Here is a 23,721-nt window from a genome sequence, read left to right on the forward strand (position 1 = left end):
CAGTAACGTGGGCAGGGTGTTGCCGTGGGGACACTCACACCCATGCTACGCCAACCCAAGCGTTCAGACCCAGCTGCCAATCACACAGGTTAACGGTGCAGTATAGACACAGCCGTTGTGTACTCTGGTCCCATTTTCGGGGGCTGAGCAAAGTTCTGACTCTTGATAGTTACAACTGAAAGAATATTGAGACTCTAGCTTTATAAAATAAAAATATTTATTAAACACCAAAGGAATACAAACGGGGAATTGTCCACAGTCTTAACAACATGATGTGTACGATGGTGTCTTTGATTTGATTACATCAGATCTAACAAATCTAAATCTCTTTAAAGTAACTCAGCCTTCCCTTCTCCTAAAAAATATAGGCACGTCTGAATCCCAGCATTCAGGAGATTTCAATATGTCATTGCTGTGGGTTTGTAACAGATGTGGACAGCGCAAAACAAAGCGTCTTGGAAATTCTCATTCCAATAGTTCCAGAGCTTATCATATTGACTTCCTGAATTTCCTCCTGCATGTGTTGAATAAAACAGTCTTACAAAAATGATTCAGATTTTGTTCCAGCTTCTGTAGGTGAAAACATAATATCTAAAGATCTGTATGGGAGAGTTGTCAGGAATCCAGCATGCCAAAGGGGCAGTTTTTTTGGTCACGTCTGTTTTCAAGAATGTCACTCAGTTTGTACAGGGAAAAAATAGGCTGGTTAGTTTCACGTGTTTGTCATTTTCACTCTTCCTTGCCTCTCCCCTAGGCTGCTGTTGCAAGGCTGGGCTACCAGGGAAGGTTTTAAATCCAAACAAAATACTACTTCCAGTGCAATTATAACCAAACAAAACACAGAAATATTTCTCTTCATCCAAGGTTTTGTCACATCTTCTTGAGGTTTGTCACAGCTAAATCAGTCTCTGTGAAGCTTTAGAAGGAAAAGCAACTGAATTGTTGGTGTCTGTGCAGGCTTTGAGTGTCTACCAAACTTATTTCCGTTGCAGGGTTGAACTCGGAGGTAGTCAGAGGTAAAGGATTTGCAGCAATAGCTTCATATTTCAGGTTTCAGAGTAGCAGCCGTGTTAGTCTGTATCCGCAAAAAGAACAGGAGTACTTGTGGCACCTCAGAGACTAACAAATTTATTAGCGCATAAGCTTTCGTGGACTACAGCCCATATGCATCCGAAGAAGTGGGCTGTAGTCCACGAAAGCTTATGCTCTAATAAATTTGTTAGTCTCTAAGGTGCCACAAGTACTCCTGTTCTTTCTTCATATTTCCCTTTATCTTCAGCCCATGTCATGTGACAATGTTCTTTGCTGCTTCCAGACTGGAAAGCCTGATATGTGACTGCCTTGATCTGAGTCAGGCTCTACCTCGGTCAAGACTGAGCATTGCCCACGGCGAATTGTAATAATTAATGGAGATATCCCATCTCCTAGAACGGACCTTGAAAGGTCATTGAGTCCAGCCCCCAGCCTTCACAAGTACTGATTGTGGCCCCCTCAAGGATTGAACTCACAACCCTGGGTTTAGCAGGCCAATGCTCAAACCACTGAGCTATCCCTCCCCCCATCATAGCATCAGAGGATCGCACCTCTGTATTAAAGTGGTCATGGCTACGCTTGGTTTACAGGCCGAACTTGGACCATCCCTGTGCTACTTACTGCCACTAATTCATCTTTCACGGCCTTTGCTTTCTCCTGGCATACTTCTCCCCAAACCCACTCCTGGGTCAACATCTTTTCTCTCTCCAGTACGTGGGCTCCTCCCCCTTTGGCTTTTGGTGGGTTGTTTTCTTCTTACTGCTGCTGGGAAATATTGCTGAGGTGGAGAATTTAATGCCAGACTGGGCCTGGGAAATTACAGCACCCAGGGTAATCTGCAGCTACCTGTTGAAGCATGCACTGTGCTGACAAAACAAACCTGCCCAGCCTCTGCCCCCCTGTACTTTGAACTCTTCTAAAAGCAGGAGTTGCGGTGTCGATCCATCACTCCCATGTGGAAGCTGCTGCGTTCTGCAGCAGAGAGCCTCCCACCGTGCTGGGATGTTGGTTCAAGAGCAACTCGGATGGAATAAAGCCCCCTACTGAATTGTCAGCCCCACTTCCTGCATCAGTCTTCCCTCCTTGGAAGTCTCCTGTCTACGGTTTAACTTGATATTTTCTGGCAGAAACTGTTCTTGTGTCCCCGCGTGCATGGTCTTCTTTTGGTTTATCTTGGGTCTCGCGTGGGACTAGTTAAGCTGCATTGGAGGTGGTGTAACTCTGTCCTGATAGGAATTACATTGCTGAAGGGTTTGTGTGGGCACAGCCCCGTGTTGGTGTAACTACACTAGTACAGTTAGTCCTCCCGTTGGCATCCCACGGTGCATTGGTTCACGCCTGGCCTGCCTGGTTATCTATGCGTACTCCGCTGCTCCGGGAGTATCCAGACAGGATGTCCCACCCCTGTTCAGATACCACTGACGCATCAGGGGTACGCAGAGGTCTTCCTGGGGGTACATCAACTCATCTAGAGAGTTGCCCAGTTTTACAACAGGCTACATAAATAGACTAGTGAAGTCAGTACAAACTAAAATTTCCTACAGACGATGACTTGTTTATACGGCTCTATAGACTAGACACTGAAATGTCAGTACAATATTTATATTCCAGTGATTTATTTTATAATTATATGGTAAAAATGAGAGAGTAAAAGCAATTTTTCAGTAATAGTGAGGCTGTGACACTTTTGTATTTTTACGTCTGGTTTTGTAAGCAAGTCGTTTTTAAGGGAAGTGAAACTTGGGGTACACAAGACAAATCCGACTCCTGAAAGGGGCACCGTAGTCTGGAAAGGTTGAGCACCACTGAGCTACGCCAATGGGAGAGCCCCTCCCATCGGTGTAGCTAGTGTCTACACTGCAGCTGTGCCGTTGTAGCGTTTTAAGTGTAACCGAGCCCTCAGACAGGTGGATTAACGACGACGGAAAAACACCTTCCGTTACTATAGGAAGCGTCTGCAGTGCTTGTAGTGTAGACAGCTGACGGCACCTAAGTAACTTAGGTTCTTTTGAAAATTCTGCCCTGAGTCAGTTTCAGAAAGTAGTTTCAACCCCCAACACCAGTCCTCTGGCCAAATCTTGTGGCTTTACCATCACATTGTCCCGTTCTTTCAAAATGGCTTTTCTCTCCCCTGTTGTTGCGTGAAAGATCCACACCACACACGGGAAGCTGACTAGGCAGTGAAACTGACTACCCACAAAGTGCCCTCAAATGTAGGCAGTAAACAAACTGGGGAAAAGAGAGGGAAATTATTATTTATTTGCCACGGCACCTAGGACCCCAATGTGCTAGGAGCTGTACAATCTCAGAACAACAACAACAACAAACTTCTCCCAACCTCTTTCAGCTCTAGCCACCTTAGTGGTTCCTTGGAGCAAAAAAACGTTCAGCGGGAAATGTGATCTTTAAGTGGACTGTCTGGTATAGTGTGTACCGCTGACAATAAGGAATGAAACTCCGCAGCAGTGCCTCCGTGAACGCCTGTCTCACTTCACCGGCCAGGACAGCTGCGGTATAGATGGAATGAAGAAGACACTGGCTTCTCAGTGTGTCTCTCTCTTTCCCTTCCCAGGGTGCGATGGCAACACCGTATAGCTGTAGAGGTGACCAACGAACCCATTCTGGAGTTCAAGCACGGCAGCCCGGAACGAGCGGCTCTTCAGAAGGTACTGTCCTGAGTTGCTTGTTGCAGCCAAGAAACCAGGGCTCTTCTTCCCCTAGTGCGGCGTGTGATCTTCCAGCCTCACTCTAAAGTGGCTGAGTCTTTAGCTGAAGTGGTAGGACACCCTTCCCAACCCCTGATGGTTACCCTCTTGGGGAGAAGCCTTTCACCCACCCCACCCTTGTTACCCCTCCCTTAACCCTGCAGATGGCCCCCATAACACGGGGATGTTCTCAGTCTGAACAGAGCTCGGTACTGGAGAAGTCCAAGGTTTCCTTTCCCTGGGACGTGAGCACAGTGCTGGTCTGGCAGGCAGGTTCTAGAGGGACTCGGACATGGACGTTTGGCAGGGCTGTGGGTAGGACCATCAGGTCACCCGGTTTGAGAGTGTGGTGGTGGAGGAAGGCGGATCAAAGCCACGGCTGGCTGGATATCCTTTCCATCCCTGGGGGCTGCCTTCTGTTCAGCAGAGGGGGAGCTGCCAGGCTCTCACCAGTTCATTTTTGTTCTGACTCATCCGATAGGCGCTAAACGATCTGAAGGGCAAGACGGAGGCCATCCCGTGTGTGGTGGGGGGAGAAGAGGTGTGGACATCAGACGTCCGGTACCAGTTGTCGGTGAGTCCCAGTGGGGAGCGCCTGGTTGCTAGGTGACCACTCCACGGCCTGGCAGAGCCCTGGGAACCTGCGAGGAACCTTTCTGACACGACAGGGGGAAATCCCAGTGTGGGGCAGTTTTATTCCCTTCCTGGAAGACATTCCCCTCCCCAGGAATTGCTCTAGCTCATTCACGTATTTCTCCCTCTGGGGTGTAGTTCTACCTAGTGTCCTTGTTAACCGTTGCCTTGTAGCAAACCGGCCCATTACAGACACGAGGGCCCTTTCTCGGAGACTTAAGAAAGGTGAGCTGCCTTAGCCAGGAGCTGGGTAGTGGACGGATCTTTGGGGAAGTCCCTCATGGGACTTGCCAGACTGGCTCAGACCCACAGCACCGAATCCTGTCTCTAACAATGGCCGGTTCCAGCTTAGGAGGAAGGTGTAGGAGCCCTGCTGTAGGGAGATGGGGGGATAATGTGCCCCCGCCCCCACACTGGTCTCTTCCTGATCTCTGGGCTACCTCATTCCCCAGAGGAAGCCACCCTTCCTGGGACCAGAAAGCACCACCTGGAAATTGCAGTCTAAGCTGTTTCCCTAAACTGTCTAGGGGCCAGCGCTGACCATCAGATTGCCAGCAGATCGAGGGAAGTGATTAGTCCCCTCTGTTCGGCACTGGTGAGGCCACACCTGGAGTATTGCGTCCAGTTTTGGGCCCCCCACTACAGAAAGGATGTGGACAAATTGGAGAGAGTCCAGCGGAGGGCAACAAAAATGAATAGGGGCCTGGGGCATGTGACTTATGAGGAGAGGCTGAGGGAACTGGAGTTATTTAGTCTGCAGAAGAGAAGAGTGAGGGGGGATTTGATAGCAGCCTTCAACTACCTGAAGGAGGGTTCCAAAGAGGATGGAGCTCGGCTGTTCTCAGTGGTATCAGACGACAGAACAAGGAGTAATGGTCTCAAGTTGCAGTGGGGGAGGTCCAGGTTGGATATTAGGAAAATCTATTTCACTAGGAGGGTGGTGAAGCACTGGAATGGGCTACCTAGGGAGATGGTGGAATCTCCATCCTTAGAGGTTTTCAAGGCCTGGCTTGACAAAGCCCTGGCTGGAATGATTTAGTTGGTGTTGGTCCTGCTTTGACCGGGGTTGGAGTAGATACCTCATGAGGTCCCTTCCAACCCTGATAGTGTATGATTCTATGATCCTCTCTGGGTAGGGTAGACCAGGGCTGGTGCACACGATTCGGTCCCTGTCCACACAGGCAAAACCAAAGCACATTGCACATGAGTGTCCCAAACGTGGGTCATTGATGCGGGACTCAGGCATCTGGGTGAACCCAGCAGAAGGTGAATGGTGGAGGTTGCTTTGGAGCAGGGTGGGTCCCTGGGGCTGGTTACACACCTTCTTTGCCTGGGTTTGAGCCCATGTCACCCCATGTGAATGGGGGACTGTTCTGTATGCAGAGGTGTTGTGGGGGGAGGGCAGAGGGGGTGTGTGTGGATTTGGGGGGAGGGGGGAGGGCGGCTCTTTACAGCATTAATCACCCTAGGCTCTCCTCTTTTCAGCCGTTCAATCACTCGCACAAGGTGGCCAAGTTCTGCTATGCAGACAAGGTGAGTGTGGCGCATGGTTGTGCCCAGACCTCCCTCCCTGCGCCTGACCTGCAGGGGGCAGGCTTGAGGGCGCTTGGTCATGGGACACCGAGCTGTCCTTTGCCGGTGACAGACTAAACCTAGGGAGGGTTCCCCAGAGCCTGCAGGGGAAAGTGACACTTATCCCCTCTGCTTTAATGCGGCTGAGATCCTAACACGGGGCAGCGCTGTGGGCCTCTGGCTTGCTTGCTGCGGGCGCTTTAAACAGCGTAACCTAGGAGAGCGCCTCACGCTGTGTCCGCAGCCGCTGGGCCTGCGCCCTGCACAGATCCAGCCGCACCTCCGTCAGGATTCAGCGCCCCCGCTCCTTGCTAGTGCAGCTGGGGGAGAGTGGGGCGTAGCTGCTTGAAATGAATGCGGGCGTGAAAGCCGGTGCTACGATCCAGCCGCTGAGTCGAGTCGTGTAGGGGGCTCGCTGCAGGAAGTGGGGGAGGCGACACCGTAGCGGGTGGTCTTCCCTCAGATACTAAATCCGGCCCCGCCGGATACTAAATGAATTGTAAAACCTAGGCCCACAGTCACAACCCATCCTTGAATGGGGCGTCCTGGCCAGATCCCAACTTGGGTTGTTATGTAGGCAGAACGCAAATTTCCCTAGAGGTTTCAGCTGGACGTGGGAATCTTCTCCCCTTCCTGCCCTAAAATGGTTACATGGTATTAGACAGCTGCTGCCTTCCAGGCCAGAGGTGGTTGCATTACACTAGTGGCTGAAGAGACCCCTGATCTTTAGTCCTTCCCTACCTCGCCCTGGGATTGGGCAGCTTGGGGGATGTTTGAAATCCCTATCAGAACATACAGAAGTGGTATTTATTTAGTGTTGTAACCATTAGCAGGGAAACTGGAAAATCCTCTTGAGTCTGACCTGCCCACCTGAGCGGTTCTTGACCCCCTGGTGTTCAGAGTCCTGGCGTAATTCCAAGCTCACAACTATGGCCTGCAGCAAAGTCTTTGGGTTATTGCCGGGACCGCGTATGTAGCGGAGTTGGGGTGGGGCTGGTTCTTCACCCCCGCAGCCGCTGATCTGAGCCATGAGGCTGCCGCGAGCCCTGGGGTGGGGCTGGGGGACTGAGATTCTGAGAAGCGCTAATCTGGTGCGCTTCCATTTTCTGCCCCTCAGGACTTGCTTAACAAAGCAATCAATGCCGCCGTGGCCGTGCGGAAGGAATGGGACCTGAAACCCATCCAGGACAGGGCACAGATCTTCTTCAAGGCGGCCGACATGCTGAGCGGCCCAAGGCGAGCGGAAATGCTGGCCAAAACCATGATTGGGCAGGTAAGGCTGCAGGTGGAATGGTCCCCAGAGAACCTGCTGGGACAAACCATAATGATTGGAGGGGGTGGGGGGAAGGTGGCAGGGAGAGCCGGGGGGAAGTAGCACAAATATGAGAGACGTCTGTGATTCAGTGAGAACGTGGTGTAGCCTGAGTTCTTCCTTTGCGGCTGGAGCCGTGCGTCCGTCCGCTTCTGCTGGGGACGTTGCCCGACTGTTTTCTAGCAGGCCCCTCCCTGCACCTAGAGAGCTGTGTGGGGGGGGTCTTTTTAATGGAGCGGATGTGCGGGCGCTTATCTCTGTCCCTTCCCACGTAGCAGGAGGTGGTTATAATGCCGGGGTAGGGAGACGGGGCTGTGAGTGGGGTGGAAATACCCAGGAAGCGTGAGGTGAGCAGCTGATTGGGCTCTGGGTCCGCTTTCAGCGCCATGTTAGTGTTGCGTGAGCAGCAAAACTTCCCAGGCCAACCCGGGTGAGACAGTGGGTGAAACAGGGAAGGTGACGTCCAGGGTTGGGCTGATCAGGAGCGGCCAGTGAGACCCACAATTGGGGGGTTAGATTCTAGCAGGAGCCTGATTTCCCCCTTCGCTTTTGCTGCAAGAAGGGGCTGTATGAATCCTGCAGGGCATCTGGCAGGGATCTGTCTTGATGCACCCGCTTCGGCGCATGGATGGTGTCTTCAAACAAAGGAGCCCCCCACCCTCCAAAGACAAGTTTACCCTCCCCACAAAAACCCTGCGGGAAAAGAGGGGCCTTGTTCTGTTCTCTAAATCGCGACGGACTCCTGTTGTGTTGACCCAGCGAGGGAAGCAGACCCCAGAGCTGAAGGCCCTTCGCTGAGTGCCCCCAGCCCTTTAAATCTGCTACCTTGAGTGCTTCAGTTGGTCCCTGTCACTTCAGCGGCATGTGGGGCCGGGAAATGGGTCACTAGGATAGCATGGGGCCCAGGCTCATAGATCAGACAGCACTGTGAGAGGCTAGGAAGGGCCATGCATGGAGGGAAAGAGAATTAACTCATTTATGATGCCTGGCCTGGCATTGCTGAAATGGACTGAGGGAGCAGCAAGGGGCTGTTGGAGAAAATTTGTGGCAAGGAGAGGAAAAAAGGGGATTTCCTGGGCGCTGATGTAGCCAGTGCACTCCTAGCAATTACAGTGATCGGGTCTGGTCGTTGTTCATTGCACAGGCTGTTGCGTGAAACAGACATCATTCTGTGCAGGGCTGGTGACTAACTGGTGTGCCAGCGCCATGAGGGACACCTGGGTTTGATTCCCAGCCCTGATCTTTCGCCCTGTGCAGGGGGTGGGGGGTAGGTCAGGGCTCTGCCAGGGAGAGGGAGGGGAAAGATACTAACAAACCCAGTCTGAGTCTGGGAGTTCGGCTTTCCTGCTGGTCATCACTCACCCAGTGAGAGCAAGGGGGAGAGGCAGCATGGGGCAATGTAGCTAGAAAGAAGCCAAGCCCCTGTGTCCGTCAGCCCCTAGGGAGAAAGCCAGGCGGGAGTGTGTTTCGGGGCTGCCTGAGTGCCGCTGATCTCTCCTGTTCCCCTTTCAGGGCAAAACCGTCATGCAGGCGGAAATCGACGCAGCCGCGGAGCTGATCGATTTCTTCCGATTCAACGCCAAGTATGCGCTGGAGCTGGAGAACTCTCAGCCCGTCAGCATCCCCATCAGCACCAACAGCATGGTCTACCGGGGGCTGGAGGTGAGGGGAAGGGTGGGGTGGCTCAGACATGCGCATCCAAGGTGTGTGTTTGTGTGGGGGGGGGCGTGAGACATCCCGGCTCAGACCAGATGCTCTCCCTGCGCGTCGCGAGCTGCGGCGGGACGTTTTTCCACGCTCCTGCGGCCTCCCTTGGGGTGTGCACATTACACTGTGTAAATTCTCCTTTCCCCCCCCCCGCCCGCAGGGCTTTGTGGCAGCTGTTTCGCCCTTTAACTTCACTGCGATTGGCGGGAACCTGGCAGGGGCTCCGGCTTTGATGGTGAGTGTGGAGGAGGGCGCGTGGGTTTTCTTTACGCAACGCTGGGGTTTTGGATTAAACGGCTCTTTGCCCAATGAATCGGCCCCGTGTGCGACCCACAGGGATAGCTGAGCAACCAACACTCCACAATCAGGAAAGAAATTTGCTTTAATGGAACGCTAAGGTTGCAATTTCAAACACCCCAATGCTAGGAAATGCAAACATCAAAGTACTTCTAGTAAATTGCACCCCCCATTCCAGTATCCTGTCTCGGACGTTACCAGATGGGGGTAGGAAACCCTGTAATGGACAACTATGGCATCAGCTGTCTGTAGGGGACGCTTCTTCCTGACCCCCACCAGCTAGTGATTATCTCATGACCTGAAGCATGAGGGTTTGTTTGCCTTTTATTCTTATTCAAGCCTCCCCATATGGATAATGGGTTACATTAAATGCCCCCCCCCTCCAAAAAAAAGTCTTGCTAAGCTCTTGGCTTCAATGACATACTGTGGCAGTGAGTTCCACCGGCTAGCTATGCATTGTGCAAAAATGTATTTCATCTGTTTTAAGTCTGTTGCCCTTGACCGTCCCTTTGCTCTTTTATTATTAGAGAAGGTAGGTAGGCGCGCCCAGCTTACCTTGTATATTCCTAGCGTGGCTGGGGTAGAGCCTCTGCTACAGCGGGCATTTATATTGGCAGCCTTTGTGCTGCCCCCTCGCTGAGCATTGCCCGTGGAAAGGTTGGCGTGAGTACTCTGCCCCCTAATCAGCGTCTGCTGTAGAGCAGTGGCTGCATTACGAGACTGTGAAATTAACTTGTTAATGAGGCTGCTGATTTCACAGTCGGGCAGTGTTACACCGGCGCTTGGGTGAGATCAGGCTGATACGGCGGGCTTTGGGTGAGCAGATAGGCTTTCTTAGCGCCGAAGTGCAGCGAGCTGTTACCTGGTAGCCTCAGCTTGAGTCCTGCCTTGGGCAGTGGGCATGAGGCGGGATATACCAGGGTTTGCCTAACGGCTGGATTGTGTGGGGGTGGAGGAAAGGCAGAAGAGGGAGTGGGTCAGAACAACAAAACCGCTGCAGTTTTGTGATGCTGGGTTGGCCTGGAATTCCAGCCTTGCTGTAGCCTCCTGGATATGCTTACAAAAGAAAGGGGGTGGGGGAAAGAGAGAGAAGTATTAGTGTCTAGTGTCTCTCTTGCACTGAGATCTACCTGACGCAGGGTTGGCGGGGATCAAGGAACGCCTCCCTGATTCCTCCTGGGGAATTTGCACGTGCCCCTGCCCATCAGTGTAAATTAGAGCAGCCTAGGGGCTGCTCTAGTTTATGCCAGCTGCGAATTGGTGTGGCTTGCGCTGCCACCTGTGCTTTGGGAGTGAGGGGGAAGTTTGGTATAGGTGCCAGCTATGCCACCTGCGAGCTCCCTTATGCTGGATAATTCTCAGCTGGCCTGATTTCACCACTTTGTGCTGCTTGGCCTGGTCCAAACAGGAGGAGAGATTCGGGGCCAGTATTTGCAGTGTTTCTAACTAAGCCCTAGCCTGCCCTAAACTAGCCAGTGTCTGTGTTGAGTTAACCCAGATTTCCCATCGAACACGGCCAAAGGACTACAGAGTCCGGGTCAGACGTGACCAGTGATTTTGGTTGCTTCCATTGTTGGGTGCTCAATTTGAAATGCCACCTGATCTATTGATTTCAAGTGCTAAGCACCTGCCCCGGGAAAATCTTTAAGGTCTCTCCCAGGACGGACACCTACAAATTGAGTGTGCCCTATCCAAAATCAATAGTCCCTCTTGAAAATTTAGGCCCCTTGGAAACAGTCTCTGATCCCACCTCCCTTGCAGTAAAATGTCACATTAGTAGCTGCCAAGACTTTCCCTGCTCTCGTTGATATAAACGGATGTAACCCTCTTTGCTGAACGGCCCCATTCAGCCCGGACGCTGCAAACTTTAAAATGTCATTTTGCTTCGGTACGATGCCAACACGTCTGCAAAAGTAAAAAAGGGCATCGCTGCTAAATGAAGTTCGGGTGTTGGGGCTAAAGGGGTGACGCTGATGATGGGGTATTGCAGTCACCATGACGCATGGTAGGCCAGGCGGGTTGTGTTGGGCGTGTCCATACAGGGAAATTCCACGGCATAGCTTTCTGTGGCAGCTGTGCCTGTCTAACTGCCCTATGTGGGCACTCTGTTGTGCCCTAAAAGTGACTCTATTCAGGAATAATTACTCCTCTCTGGAATTGTTGCGGAACAGTGTCCGGGCCGGGAGTTGTACCAGCATAGCTGTAATGGAATAATTCTGCGATAGCGACGCTGGTCAATTTCCCTGCGTAGACAAGCCCTCAGATTCTTGGTTTCCTGAGGACCTAGGTGAGGCAGAGACGGATTAAGGTTTCGTGGGGCCCTGGGCCAGAGCAAGTGGGGAGCCCCTCCCCACCCCTTCTGCCTGCAATCCCACCCCCGTTCCGCCCCTTGCCTGCGGCCCTGCCCTGTTCCACCCACAATCTGCCCCATTCTGCCCCCCTGTATGGCTCTGCAACCTGTTTGCTCCTTTCTGCCTCCCCACCCCCCTATTCCCCCCAACTGCAGCCTCATGACTGGAGAAGCTCTCCCCCCCCCCCCCCCCCTTGGCCACAGTGGGGAGTGAGAGCTTCCCCAGCCCTGCTGCTTCGGCAGGGAGCTGGGGTTGCAGCCGGGTTCGGGGCGCTGGGCTTCCCTCATTGCCCAGCACGTCTGCCAGGGAGCGGGGTTGGGGTGCAGGTGCACCCATTTTTTCTGCCCCCCCCCCCGCCCCCCCAATTGGCCGGGGCCCCTGCGCACGGGCCCCGTCAGCCCATTGGCTAATCTGCCACGGAGGTGAGGCGCTCACTGGACTGTAATTATTGAGACTTTCCTTATTTATTTTTGTATTTATTTAAAGATAGGGCCAAGTGTGTAATGCAATGGGCGTTTCCACTGAATAAGGCAGGCCAAATGGGGCTCCATGCTAGTGACTTTGGGCTTTGGCTCAGGAGAGGGTCAGGAGAGCGGAGGAGAAATCTCCTCTGATCGTCCAAAGAAGAAGGTGTTTATAATCATGGAAAGGGAGGAAGACTAGGAAGGGATATACGAGGCTGTCTTTTTGTTCCGTGTTCGTACGCCACCTGCTCCAGGACTGGGGCTCTGTGGGGCTGCAGCCACCCCCATAATAAATAAATTCTGGCTCCTGGTCTAGGAAACGTACTGGCCATGGAATGAGGTGGTGTTTGGGAGTTCACCGAGTAAGTAACAGACCATGATATGCGGGCAGTGCCTTCCAGGGTGTAACCCCAAGTGCGGATGAGGGGAAGCCCCTGGATATAATCTACCCAGATTTCAGCTTTCGGTAAAGCTCCCTGCAGGCCACTGAATGAGCTCAAAAATACCGGCAGCAACGGGAGAGGGCCCGAAAGTCACAATAGTGCTAAACTGCATTTTTGAAGTCTTCCAGCCGAAAGGATCCCAAAGTGGTTCATCAACTGATGTACGTACCACACGTCGGCACTGCCTGCCGCTGAAGTGCAGCCACCTCTGGGGTAGAGCACGACAGCTGTTAAGCAGGGCACACAGCCGCTTACAGCTGGATGGGAAGAATACTGTGCCCAAGTGGAAGTGCAGCGGGGATCGAGAGAGGCAAATGGAATTTGGACCAGGGCACCCGGTTTAACTTTTCTGCTCTTATGAAAAGTGACCTGGCATGTTTATGGAGGGGATGGTATGATGGGCTAACCTAATTTGGCAATTAATTGATCTTTGACTATTAGCAGTAAATATGCCCAATGGTCTGTGATGGGATGTTAGATGGGGTGGGATCTGAGTTACTACTAATTCTTTCCTGGGTGTCTGGCTGGTGAGTCTTGCCCACATGCTCAGGGTTTAGCTGATCGCCATATTTGGGGTTGGGAAGGAATTTTCCTCCAGGGCAGATTGGCAGAGGCCTTGGGGGGTTTTTGGCTTCCTCTGCAGCGTGGGGCACGGGTCGCTTGCTGTAGGATTCTCTGCACCTTGAGGTCTTTAAACCACGATTTGAGGACTTCAATAGCTCAGACATAGGTCAGGGGTTTGTTACAGGAGTAGGTGGGTGAGATTCTGCGGCCTGCGTTGTGCAGGAGGTCAGACTAGATGATCGTAATGGTCCCTTCTGACCTTAAAGTCTATGGGTCTATCTTTAATGACCAGAACCTCAGACTCTAAACTCCGTATGGAAGACGGTGCCTCCAGCAGCACCACATCCTCTACTGGAGCTGGAGGGGATTGATTTACGAGGAAAAACAACCAAACGTTTCGCTCTTTTAAAGTGACGACGAAGGTGGGGGGGACACACCTACAAATGCGGAGGGTGTAAACCCCAAGGGGGGAGAGTGAGTGAGGCATAACTAAGAGGATACTCAGACTGTCAGCTCTTTGGGGCAGGGGCCATCTTTGTTGTGGTAGGTGTTGTACCATCAAAGGGTCCATGTCTAGGGGCCCTAGGTGCTCCGGTGATATAAATAATAGCAATGTTAAGAGAGGAGGAACAGGGGGATCCTTCTGGTGGGGCGAGCTGTTTGGTTGTGGGATAGAAACCTCATCCCTTGGGCCATTCAGAGCTAATCCGGTACATAGGGGACAATTCTGGTGAGCTACGTGGTGGCAGATTGGACCTGGCAGGTCTGATCCGTCCCTAACAGCTGGCAGTCTCCCTGTTTTCTGGTCTCTTTCCTTGTGTCTGCTTTTCACTTGAGGACAGACCCCAGCAGAGGTGCTGCATGTCAGGGTCTCTGCTTCCATTTAATAGGGGAAGCTGAGATCTTCTCTGCCCCTGGTGCTGGGCTGCTAAAGGGGAGATGGAGGAGGGGTCGCGTGGCTCCTGGTATCGGAGAAGTGGCCAATTTGCCAAGCCTACGTCCCTGCTTTGTGCACCTGGAATTAAAATGGAGAGTTGCGGGCCAACTCTTTATAATGAGTGGACGTTAATTAGCATCCTGGTAATTAGTGCTTTAGTAATTTACAGTGGAATTCCCATGGGATTAAATATCTCGGCCGCATGACTAGCTGGAGAGATCAAGACGATTAATGTGGGAGAAGGATTTCGTAGGAGCAGAGCTTTTGCCACATCAGAACAGACCAGCAGCCTGGCTCCTCTGCTCTCTTGTCCCTGACTGTGGCCTGTATTGGATTTCACAGGGACTTCAACATTTTGCTGAGTGTGATGTAGTTTTCCCACCACTCGGAGTGGAAGAAAGCGGGAAGAGGAGGGGAGGGTTTGTGCCGAGAGGCTCAAGAACTGAACGTCCAGTCCAGATGGACAAATGTTTACGGCCCCTAGTCCCCCCACTTGCTTTCCATCTGCTATGACTGTTGTGTCTTGGTTCGCGACACCACTGCACTGCTGTGAGCTTCCCCGTAGCTCGCCCCTCAAGGGGCTGGCGTAGTGGGCGTAGCACAGAACTGGGTGGAACCTTTCAAACCTGGGAGCTCCCCTGGCTTCAGCCTCTTACGAACGGGAGTCATATGATGAGGGAAAGGTGCAGCACCAGGAGAGGATTAAGGGATCCCTGCTGGTCACATGGCTGCTTGGGGCCGAGTATAAAAGGAAGGGGAAGATGGGTCAAAGGGAAACTAAGAGGTAGGATGTGTCCTCTTCCCTCCATGCTGGCTGAAGGGGGGACAGGGGGGACACCTCTCTAGGAATTATTGCCCAGTGTCTTTCAGTTGATTCACCCTCTTCTGTGGACAATATATAGAGATATACCTATCTCCTAGAACTGGAAGGGACCCTGAAAGGTCATCAAGTCCAGCCCCCTGCCTTCACTAGCAGGACCAAGTACTGATTTTGCCCCAGATCCCTAAGTGGCCCCCTCAAGGATTGAACTCCCACCCTGGGTTTAGCAGGCCAGTGCTCAAACCACTGAGCTATCCCTCCCCCCAGTAAAACCAGCCCTGAAGAAAGCCTTAAATGGACTGAAGCTGGGAGCTTTATTTCCCTTTCCTGGCTGGTTAAAGCACCTATTGGTTTACACCCAGCTTCAAGGAAACCTGGCTCGAGGAGGAAGTACAGTTGTGTGGCTGAAGCTGCTGGCGGAGACTTGGGTCCCATTCCCAGCATCACAGCTCGCTCTGTAACCTTGGACAAGTCCCTTATCTTCCCCGTGCCTCTGTTTTCCCCATCTGTAAAATGGGGGTGACACTTACTGCCTACCCAGCGGTGCCAGGCTCAGCTGGCGGGAGACCTGCACAGGGATGGTGCTAGAGATAAGCACAGGGTCATTATGGGGTCTGCCTGGTTTCAGTGTGAGCGGGAAGAAGTCTCGAGACTTCAGCTGAGTCGGGCATTAAGCTCAGCGCTGTTCGAAACGGAAACTTGAAGCCAAATGCAGGGGATGGGTGTCAATCCCATGCACCTCAGCGCTGCTAGACCCCCCCCCGTAAACGCAGCTGACTTTCACTGCTCTGCCCCCATCTGCTTTGCTGGCAGACAGGGGCTTTGGTTGGATCGTTGAGCTGGGGTCAGCAGCGAGGGGGCCCCTCATCGCCCGCTATCTAAGCCTATGGCCGCTCTCCGTGATCAATAGATTTTTTTCCCTCCTCCTCCTCCTCCAGGGAAACGTGGTCCTGTGGAAACCCAGCGACGCCGCCATGCTGTCCAACTTCACCATCTACAGAATCCTCCTGGAAGCTGGTCTCCCTCCAAACGTCATTCAGTTTGTCCCGGCTGACGGAGCTGTCTTTGGAGACACGGTCACAAGCTCTGAGCATTTCTGCGGGCTCAACTTCACGGGCAGCGTGCCGTAAGCGGGCAAGGGTCGGCGCTTCGGAGAGGTGGTTGGGTCGGGCAGGGTGGGGTCATGCTGCTGCAGCCGCAGTACCTGCTCAGGTGTGATGCAGCCACGTACCAGTGTTTTGCAGGCACTGGAGGTTACTTCAGGACTGGTTAATGTCCTGCAAGCAAGGTCAGGATAGAAAGGAAAAAGATCAGCCCTAAGTGGGCCCCATTGTCATCTCCTCCCTACTCCCCATTTTCTCTGACGGTGTACGAACAACGTACCCTGGACGCATGATGGCAGCTGTGGAATGATGTTCATTTCCAGGGCATAATGAAACCTACGTGGACGTTACCAAAGCCCCCGCTTCTCTAGACTCCGAAGACTGTAAATACCTTGCTGTGGGGACTTCCTGCAGGGCTGCTGGGGGACAAATCCAGATTCCCATTTACACTGTGACCAAGGGACAGGGCCCCAGTTAAAAGCGGTGGTGTAGATGGGACCTAACCGAGTCCGTGCGGCAAACTTAAAACTCTGGCGTATCCACCGTTCTTTCCCTACAGGGACTGTGTCTAGCTAAACCCAGGGTTGTGAGTTCAGTCCTTGAGGGGGCCACTTAGGGATCTGGGGCAAAAAAAATAGTTGGGGTTTGGTCCTGCTTTGAGCAGGGGGTTGGACTAGATGCCCTCCTGAGGTCCCTTTCAACCCTGATATTCTATGACCCCTAATAGGGAGCCAGGAGTTCAGATTCCTGATCTCATTCTGTGTCAGGGACTCTGGACAAGTTTCTCAAGAGAGGCACAGAGAGAGGTTAACCCTCATCTGTAAATTGGGGGTGATATTTCCTTGTCTCGCAGGGACACCAGAACTTCCATTAATTGCTCGCAAAGCCTTTGGAGAGCTCCTTGGGAGAGCGATGCTGTAGGAAAGGGATGTGGTGTTTGTTTCACATTTGCCCTGCCGACAGGCATTAAAGGGATGTGAATTAGCCACATGAAGGACTCCACAACCTGATAAAGGGCATGGTGCAGGTGCTCCCTTTGTCCATGTAGATTTGCAAACTCCCACTCGTCTCCCAGCACTTCAGGGTGAGTTATTCCCGCGAAGGGCTCTGCTAGCCCTGCCCGAAGCGCCGCTCCCAAAGATGAGATACTATTAAAATCCGGGGGCCCCGCTAACCAGCCGAATGACATGGTCTGATGAGCGTTGGGCTTTAAAGGTGGGAAGCTCATAAATTAGTATTAGTGGCTCTCTCTCCTGGTGGGAGCGTATTAGCATTTTTATTGTTTTGCAGCTCAGGGGTTTGTCACAGTCAGAACCAAAAAAGAAGGAGGGAAAGAAAAGAACTGGAAGCCCTTGCCAGACTCTTTCTATTTCTCCTTTATTCTCTTCTGTGCCACTTTTCTCTCCCCTCTTTCACGATCTCTCCATCTCTGCCTTTTCGGTAGTGCCCATCACCTTGGTGTCTAGGCCCTGGTTCTCAGGTTGTCTCCCCTCCTCTCTCAAGGTATGAGCCAATGCCTGTTGAAGTCGATGGGAGTGGTTTCCATTGGCTTCGGTGGGCGTTGGATCAGGCCTCTTGGCGGGAATGGGGAGGTGAAGTTTCTTTAGCTCGTGGACCTGGGGCTTTAGGATAATCTCCAATCTTCCTGGGGCCTGAGAGCCGGCGCCTGGTTCCACAGCTCTCGAGATGCTCGCTCCAGTGTGCGCTGAGTAACCGCGGTGTGGTGCCAGGATCTCACTCTCTTCTGCCTTTCAGAACCTTCAAGCACCTTTGGAAGCAGGTGTCGGGGAACCTGGATCGATACCGCACCTTTCCGCGCCTGGCAGGAGGTAATGCCCAGACTTAGCTCTCGGGGGGACAAAGAGCCACGTGGGCCATGCCAGCGGCGGGGGAACTCCTCAGCAGGAATTGAGCAGCTACTGGGCAGCGTGTGTGGCCAGCTTGGTGTTCACTTCCATGGCTGTGTTGTATTTCCTACCAAACACGTGCACTGAAATAAAACAGGTGTCTGGAGAGAGAGCTGGGGAGGCGTGGGCTCCAGTGGGTGCACCAGGGAATTGTGAGTTAGGGCTCCTGGGTTCTTTTCCCAGCTCTTGGAGGCACTGTGGTTTACTGTTCAGAGCAGAGGCCTGAAAGTCAGGACTCCTGGGTTCTAGTCTCAGGGCTCTGCGAGAGCCTTGCTGGGTGGGACACTTCCTTTAACTGCTCTGTGCTATGCTGAGCTTTAAGTTGGGGCCAGTCGCGCTTCAGTGCTCAGAGGTTAGGGGAGGGCAGAGGGTGGTGATGTGGACACCACAGGGGCCTGCGCTCAGGTCCCAGGCACTGCAGGGCAGAGTCCTCTGTGCCCAGCGATGCAGAGCGGTGTGGGGCTGTACAGGTCTGTCTCCTACACGCCGACTCAGTTGGGACCCCATGGATGTTTTCCTTCCCCTGTTCAGGTTAGCTACGGCCTAGCTGACACCCAGTATTCCCCCGGCCGTCCTATTCCAGTGTGCATCCTTAGCGGAGCGTGCTCTGCCCCGGCTGAACTGAACGGGCCGAGGTATTTAGGGAACCTGGTGCCGTTTTGAGATCAGCTTGGGGAGGCCTCTTGCAGTGAACCTCCTGGGAAGAGCAGCTGGCACCAGCGAGCCTGGGGCAGAAATGGTTGGGCCTGCTCCTCTCTCTGCTCACTCATAGGAGCCTAGGGCAGATGCTGTACTCCCATATAAACCCATTGCTCCCCTCCTGCTAATGGGGCGAGGGTCCCTTTGCTTTGTACCTAGTGAGGGAGAAAGGGAAGAGACGGGGTGAACCCAAAGGATTGCAAGGCTGGAGGGAAGGCTAGGACGAAGGGAACAAGGTTCAGACTCCAGTTCTGTCACTGACCTGCGGGGTGACCTAGTGTGAGTCACTGCCTCAGTTTCCCCAGCTGCAAAATGGGTTTCATAATTCTGACCCTCCTCACAGGGCCGCTGGGAGAGACTTGGCTGGAGCTGCTGGAGCAGAGCTAGGCAGGTGGTTCCCCATGTTGTTGGTATTTATCCCTCAGATGTATCTTCGCTTAGAGCCAGCCCTGCGTCCCAACGAGCATGGGGCAGGGTAATTCAGACAGGTGAGCGGGTAGGCAGACACCTGGCCTGGCTGCTGAGGGTGCGGTGTCTGCTGCCCGCAGCTCGCGTGTTACGCGGGACTGTGCAGGAAGCCAGCTGGGGCTGGCTGTAAGTTGCTTGTTGGGAAGCAACGAGGCAGTGACGGGATGGGTCGGTCCGTGTGTCTCCTCAGAGTGCGGCGGGAAGAACTTCCACTTCGTGCACAGCTCAGCCGACGTGCCCAGCGTGGTGAACGGGACCCTGCGCTCGGCCTTCGAGTACAGCGGCCAGAAATGCTCGGCCTGCTCCCGCCTCTACGCCCCCGACTCGCTGTGGCCCCAGATCAAAGCGAAACTGTTGGAGGAGCACGGGAAGATCAAAGTGGGAGACGTGAGTGGAGCTGCTGGGCTTTGCGGCTCAGCGGGTGGCTGATGGGATTAGAGGCTGCAGTAGCCGGCTGCTAATTCCTATTGAACCGAGCTTTTTATCCACTGGTTCTTCCCCCCTCATCTTTTTAGTGATTAGAAATTAACTTGTAGCCAGCGCTGTGGAGGAACGATTGTGAGGAACTGTTAACGCCACAGCGTAATTGAAAAAGGCCGGCTGCTCCCTCTTAGGGGTGTGGGGATGTGCGATATTAAAGAAGGGACAGGTGTCACTCGAGGGATTTAGATTCTCTTTCTTCCTCCTCCTGCCTTCCGAGCTACCTGCCTGGCGCTCCGAGGCAGCTGATGGCCTATGGAGCGAAGCAGCCTGCTCACTCTTTCACCAGCTCCCCTTCTTCCTTCCGCAGCCTGCCCAGGATTTCGCGACTTTTTTCTCGGCTGTGATCGATGACAAGGTAAGACCAGTCCCCTGCCCCAGTCCCCTTGCTGGCTTGACCACTTGAATCCCTCCAGAGGGCGGGCCCTGGCTGCTACGGGGAGGCTCTGGCATGCAGGTGGGCCTTTTGGCCTATGTGCCATTGCTCCCCGTTGCCCCTTTGGCTTGCCTACCTGTGATCTCCTAAGCCAGCTTTCTTGCTGCTCCCCTAGAGGCCTCGCGTGGTTTCCCCAAGCCAGCCAAACCCTCCTGGGGATTGATTATCCCTTCTCCCTCGCCCTGGGCCTCGTCAGGGGCTGCACTTCCTCCCCTTTCGTCGTTCCAGACGCAGCTGAGCTGGCAAGTGCTGTCTTAAGTGTGTTTTCCTAGCTTGTGGGCAGGCAGCTGGCAATACAGGTGGCTTTTTGGCTGCAAATCCTCTCATCCACTTCCATTGCAGAGAAGGGGCCTCTGCGGCACAGGGCCTGCCCTTGCTGGAAAGGCTTTAGGCAGCCCCTTGCTGTGCCTGTCTCCCTACTCTGTCCTTGCCCCATGGCGTGGCCAGAGGACTAGCCATCTGAGACTGCAGTTGCTCATCTTCATAGAGGTGTGGCTGGCTATGCGACAGGTCCCAGCGTGCAATGCTCCCCTTTGCTAGCAGTCCTTGGGTCTGTGTCTTCCGTTGGCCGTCTCTCCAGGGCCAGCTGCAGTGTGCAAAGTGTACACGGCTTTGGGTTTCTAGCCAAGTCTGGACACCCCCTGCCTTACTGCACGTGCACCTGTCTGAGACTGCCGTCCTCAGGGACAGTCGTCATGATCTTGCCCAGAAGGGGCCTAAGATTCTAAGTGCAGGGAGGCTCACGGGGCATCTTCCCGGAAGCAAACCCCGGGGCATGCAGCGAGATGCGGACCCAGCGCTGCCTTCTAGGCAGCATTCCCGCGAGTGGCTTCACGTGCTGCAATAGCGTGTCTGCCGCTGCTGGATCCTACCAGCTCCAGAGCTAGCGGCGCCGACGGGCAATGCCCTCTTTCAGACTCCTCCTCGCACTCTGGTTTTCAGTCTTTTGCACGTATTAAGAAGTGGCTCCAACACGCCAAGACGTCGCCCAACCTCAGCATCCTGGCGGGGGGGACGTGTGATGACACCGTTGGGTATTTTGTCGAGCCGTGTATCGTGGAGAGCAAAGACCCAAAGGACCCCATCATGGAAGAGGTGAGTATCCCTTTTCTCTCCTGCGGGGATCGAGGTTGAATTGACCGCGAGAAGAGCATGAAGAATAGCCATTGCAGAAGCACAGATCTTTGAGAGAGAGAGAGAGAGAAATCTGGCCATCTAAGCCAGAGATTCCCATCCTCTAGGACTGATCCCATAGGACTCCCTCCCCTTAACGAGTAACCTGCACTGCTCCTCAATGCGTCTGTTGCTGCCTCCTGCCTAGACTGTAGCCCTCCCGTTGGCCTTGAGGTGCTCTCAAGACTGGGCCTCAGAGCAGCGCAAGCTCCGTGATGAGCGTGCAGTTAAATAGGAGGCCACCGGCGCAGCGCGGTAACTGGGGCAGGATTGTTCCCCACGCTGTCTTTCCCAGTGCCTTAGCTGCTCGAGTGACGGGGCATCCACGGGTTCCGGGAGGGGCCGGTTGTATAGGCTAGGAAGCCCTTCCTGATCGCAAGCTGAGTGTCATTCCACCACCACTCTTGGCTCACCCTAGTGATGGCCGGAAACCACAGCAAACAAAGACGAGGGCTGTGTCTTTGTGAAAGGCCAGCTGGGCGGGCTCCTCTAAAGCTCCTAAAACTAGAGCCCATTGAACTAAAGGAGAAGCAGCAGACTCATCCCGGGGTTAGGGCTGGCTGCTGTCACGCCTAGCGTTCCTCTCCCACACGCTGCCGCTCACTAATGAAGCTCAGAAGCGGGGGCTTACCGGAGGGCCTCTTGGGGTATGTCTACCCCGCGAAGAGACCCCCGCGGCTGGCCAGTGCCAGATGACTCAGACTGTTGGGGCTCCGGCTGTTTCATTGCTGTGAAGACTTCCAGCCTCCGGCTGAGCCTGGACTCTGGGACCCTCCCACCTCACAGGGTCCTAGAGTCCTGGCTCCAGCCCAAGCCCAGACGTCTACACAGCAACGAAACAGCCCCACAGCCGGAGCCCTGCAAGCCCGTGTCGGCTGTGTCTAACTGCTGTGTAGACATACACTGCAGCGCTGGCTGTCAAAGGCTATGTGCAGCTGTTTCTTTTCTCCATCCTCTGCAGACCTATAATTATTTACTGAGCCAGAATAGCTCTGATCCCTCAGCTCAGGACTGAAGGGGATGGAAGTGGGTAGGGGAATGGCTCTAACGAACATTCATCCATCCAGGTTGGGAAGGACGGGGCGTTGTCTGGGTGGGAGTCTGGCCCAAGTACAGGACCCTAAACATCTTAGATAACAATGAAGGCACACTGCTGTCCTTGGCAGGAACGGGCGGGAACTGCCTGCCAAGCAAATACTACACTTGGGCTGGGAGATGGTGCTCTGCCTTCCCCCCGGAGTCCTTCCCTGCAGGAGTTGATTGTGCTCCTCCTGCTTTCACAGTGCTGGTCATTTGTCCTGTTTCACACCGGCGATTTGTTCAAGCAGCAGGCGCTGCCGTCAATAACAAGCAGCGATTGTGGGCCACGCTCGCAGGCATGCAGACTCGGCTGCTCCTGCCCTGACAGCCTTTGTTTTGCTTTGCAGGAAATTTTTGGCCCAGTCCTGACTGTCTATGTCTATCCAGAAAAGCAGTACAAGGAAATCCTACAGCTCATAGACACCACATCCCCCTACGGCCTCACGGGGGCAGTGTTCGCCCAGGATAAGTAAGTGCCTGAATTCTCACCCCTCTAGCAGTGTGCGCTAATAGCTCGCTCTCCGCTCTCTTTCTTTCCAGGGTGCACTAGGGGGGCGAATAATTTTAACCCTTCGGTTTCTGTCATGCAGAACCAGCACGTGTATTACCTCCATTTTCATCACTGTCTTCTGCTAGAAGGAAGTCCTGGGCCAATGGCCCCTTACCCCTTCATGGGTAGGGCTTTGCCCAGCATGGGCCGAGTAGTGATTTAGGGCAGGGAGGCTCCTTGTCTGAGCCCTTTGCCCCTTTTCCCTAGAGGCTCTGAAGGGTAGTTCAGGGGGTTTCCCTCAAGACAACACTCCTATGTCCTACCAGCCCCAGATGGCTCGTTAGGGCTGCCCCATGGCCATCAAAGGTGGTGAACTTTAAGTGGTACAACTCTCTGGGACTGAATGGTACAGGGGATGGGTTTGGAGCAATGCCACATTTCACATCTGGGGTTGAGGCCAGCCTAGGGCAGCAGTAACTAAGAGTTGACCAGCTATGTTGTCTGCTTCAGCACAGAGGCCAGGGATTGACTGGTCTCTGCAGAGTACCCCAGGAATGCTGAATCTTCTAGGCCAGAGCAATATTGGTAGGGTGGGTTGCTTTGCTGGGGATAGATGTTGGGCTGGGCCATCTGGCCAGCACTATGTTCTCTTACACACGGTCTGAGGCCAGGAGGCCCACAGCAGATTGAAAGGACGATGACTTGAGCGTGTCCTCCTCCGCTGTGTCACCGCTCCCCCCATCTCTCCTAGGCACGTCATCCAGGAAGCGAGGACGCTTCTGAGGAATGCAGCTGGCAACTTCTACATTAACGATAAGTCGACAGGCGCAATTGTGGCCCAGCAGCCATTTGGGGGCGCTCGTGCCTCAGGTGAGAGGGGAATAGCTGTCAGCTGATCCGTACACAGTGGGGTGTGAATGGTCCTCTATGGGAACTAGAGCCAGGCGCTGGGAGTGAGCAGGCCTAGGTTCTACTCCTGGCTCTGTGCCGCCATCTCCTCAGCTGTGGGATGGGGTTCTCTCTATGGAACCTCCTGCAGGGCCAAGAC

At 53.7% G+C, this 23,721-nt stretch overlaps 1 protein-coding gene across 2 annotated transcripts in view; it reads left to right on the top strand.

Annotated features, from left to right (window-relative positions):
• Nucleotides 1-23,721, top strand: part of ALDH4A1 (aldehyde dehydrogenase 4 family member A1) — a 29,819-nt gene that overhangs the window by 1,900 nt on the left and 4,198 nt on the right. For both annotated transcript variants that reach the window (XM_042852821.2, XM_008167309.4), the window contains exons 2-14: nucleotides 3,605-3,698; nucleotides 4,219-4,311; nucleotides 5,856-5,903; nucleotides 7,060-7,215; nucleotides 8,767-8,916; nucleotides 9,122-9,196; nucleotides 15,776-15,963; nucleotides 17,696-17,769; nucleotides 19,205-19,401; nucleotides 19,805-19,852; nucleotides 20,873-21,025; nucleotides 22,531-22,652; nucleotides 23,425-23,543. In XM_042852821.2, the coding sequence (XP_042708755.2) occupies nucleotides 3,605-3,698; nucleotides 4,219-4,311; nucleotides 5,856-5,903; nucleotides 7,060-7,215; nucleotides 8,767-8,916; nucleotides 9,122-9,196; nucleotides 15,776-15,963; nucleotides 17,696-17,769; nucleotides 19,205-19,401; nucleotides 19,805-19,852; nucleotides 20,873-21,025; nucleotides 22,531-22,652; nucleotides 23,425-23,543 (1,517 nt within the window). The remainder of the gene's footprint in view (nucleotides 1-3,604; nucleotides 3,699-4,218; nucleotides 4,312-5,855; nucleotides 5,904-7,059; nucleotides 7,216-8,766; nucleotides 8,917-9,121; nucleotides 9,197-15,775; nucleotides 15,964-17,695; nucleotides 17,770-19,204; nucleotides 19,402-19,804; nucleotides 19,853-20,872; nucleotides 21,026-22,530; nucleotides 22,653-23,424; nucleotides 23,544-23,721) is intronic.

This window comes from Chrysemys picta, chromosome 21 (genome assembly GCF_011386835.1).
Source record: "Chrysemys picta bellii isolate R12L10 chromosome 21, ASM1138683v2, whole genome shotgun sequence".
NCBI classification, from domain to species: Eukaryota; Metazoa; Chordata; order Testudines; family Emydidae; genus Chrysemys; species Chrysemys picta.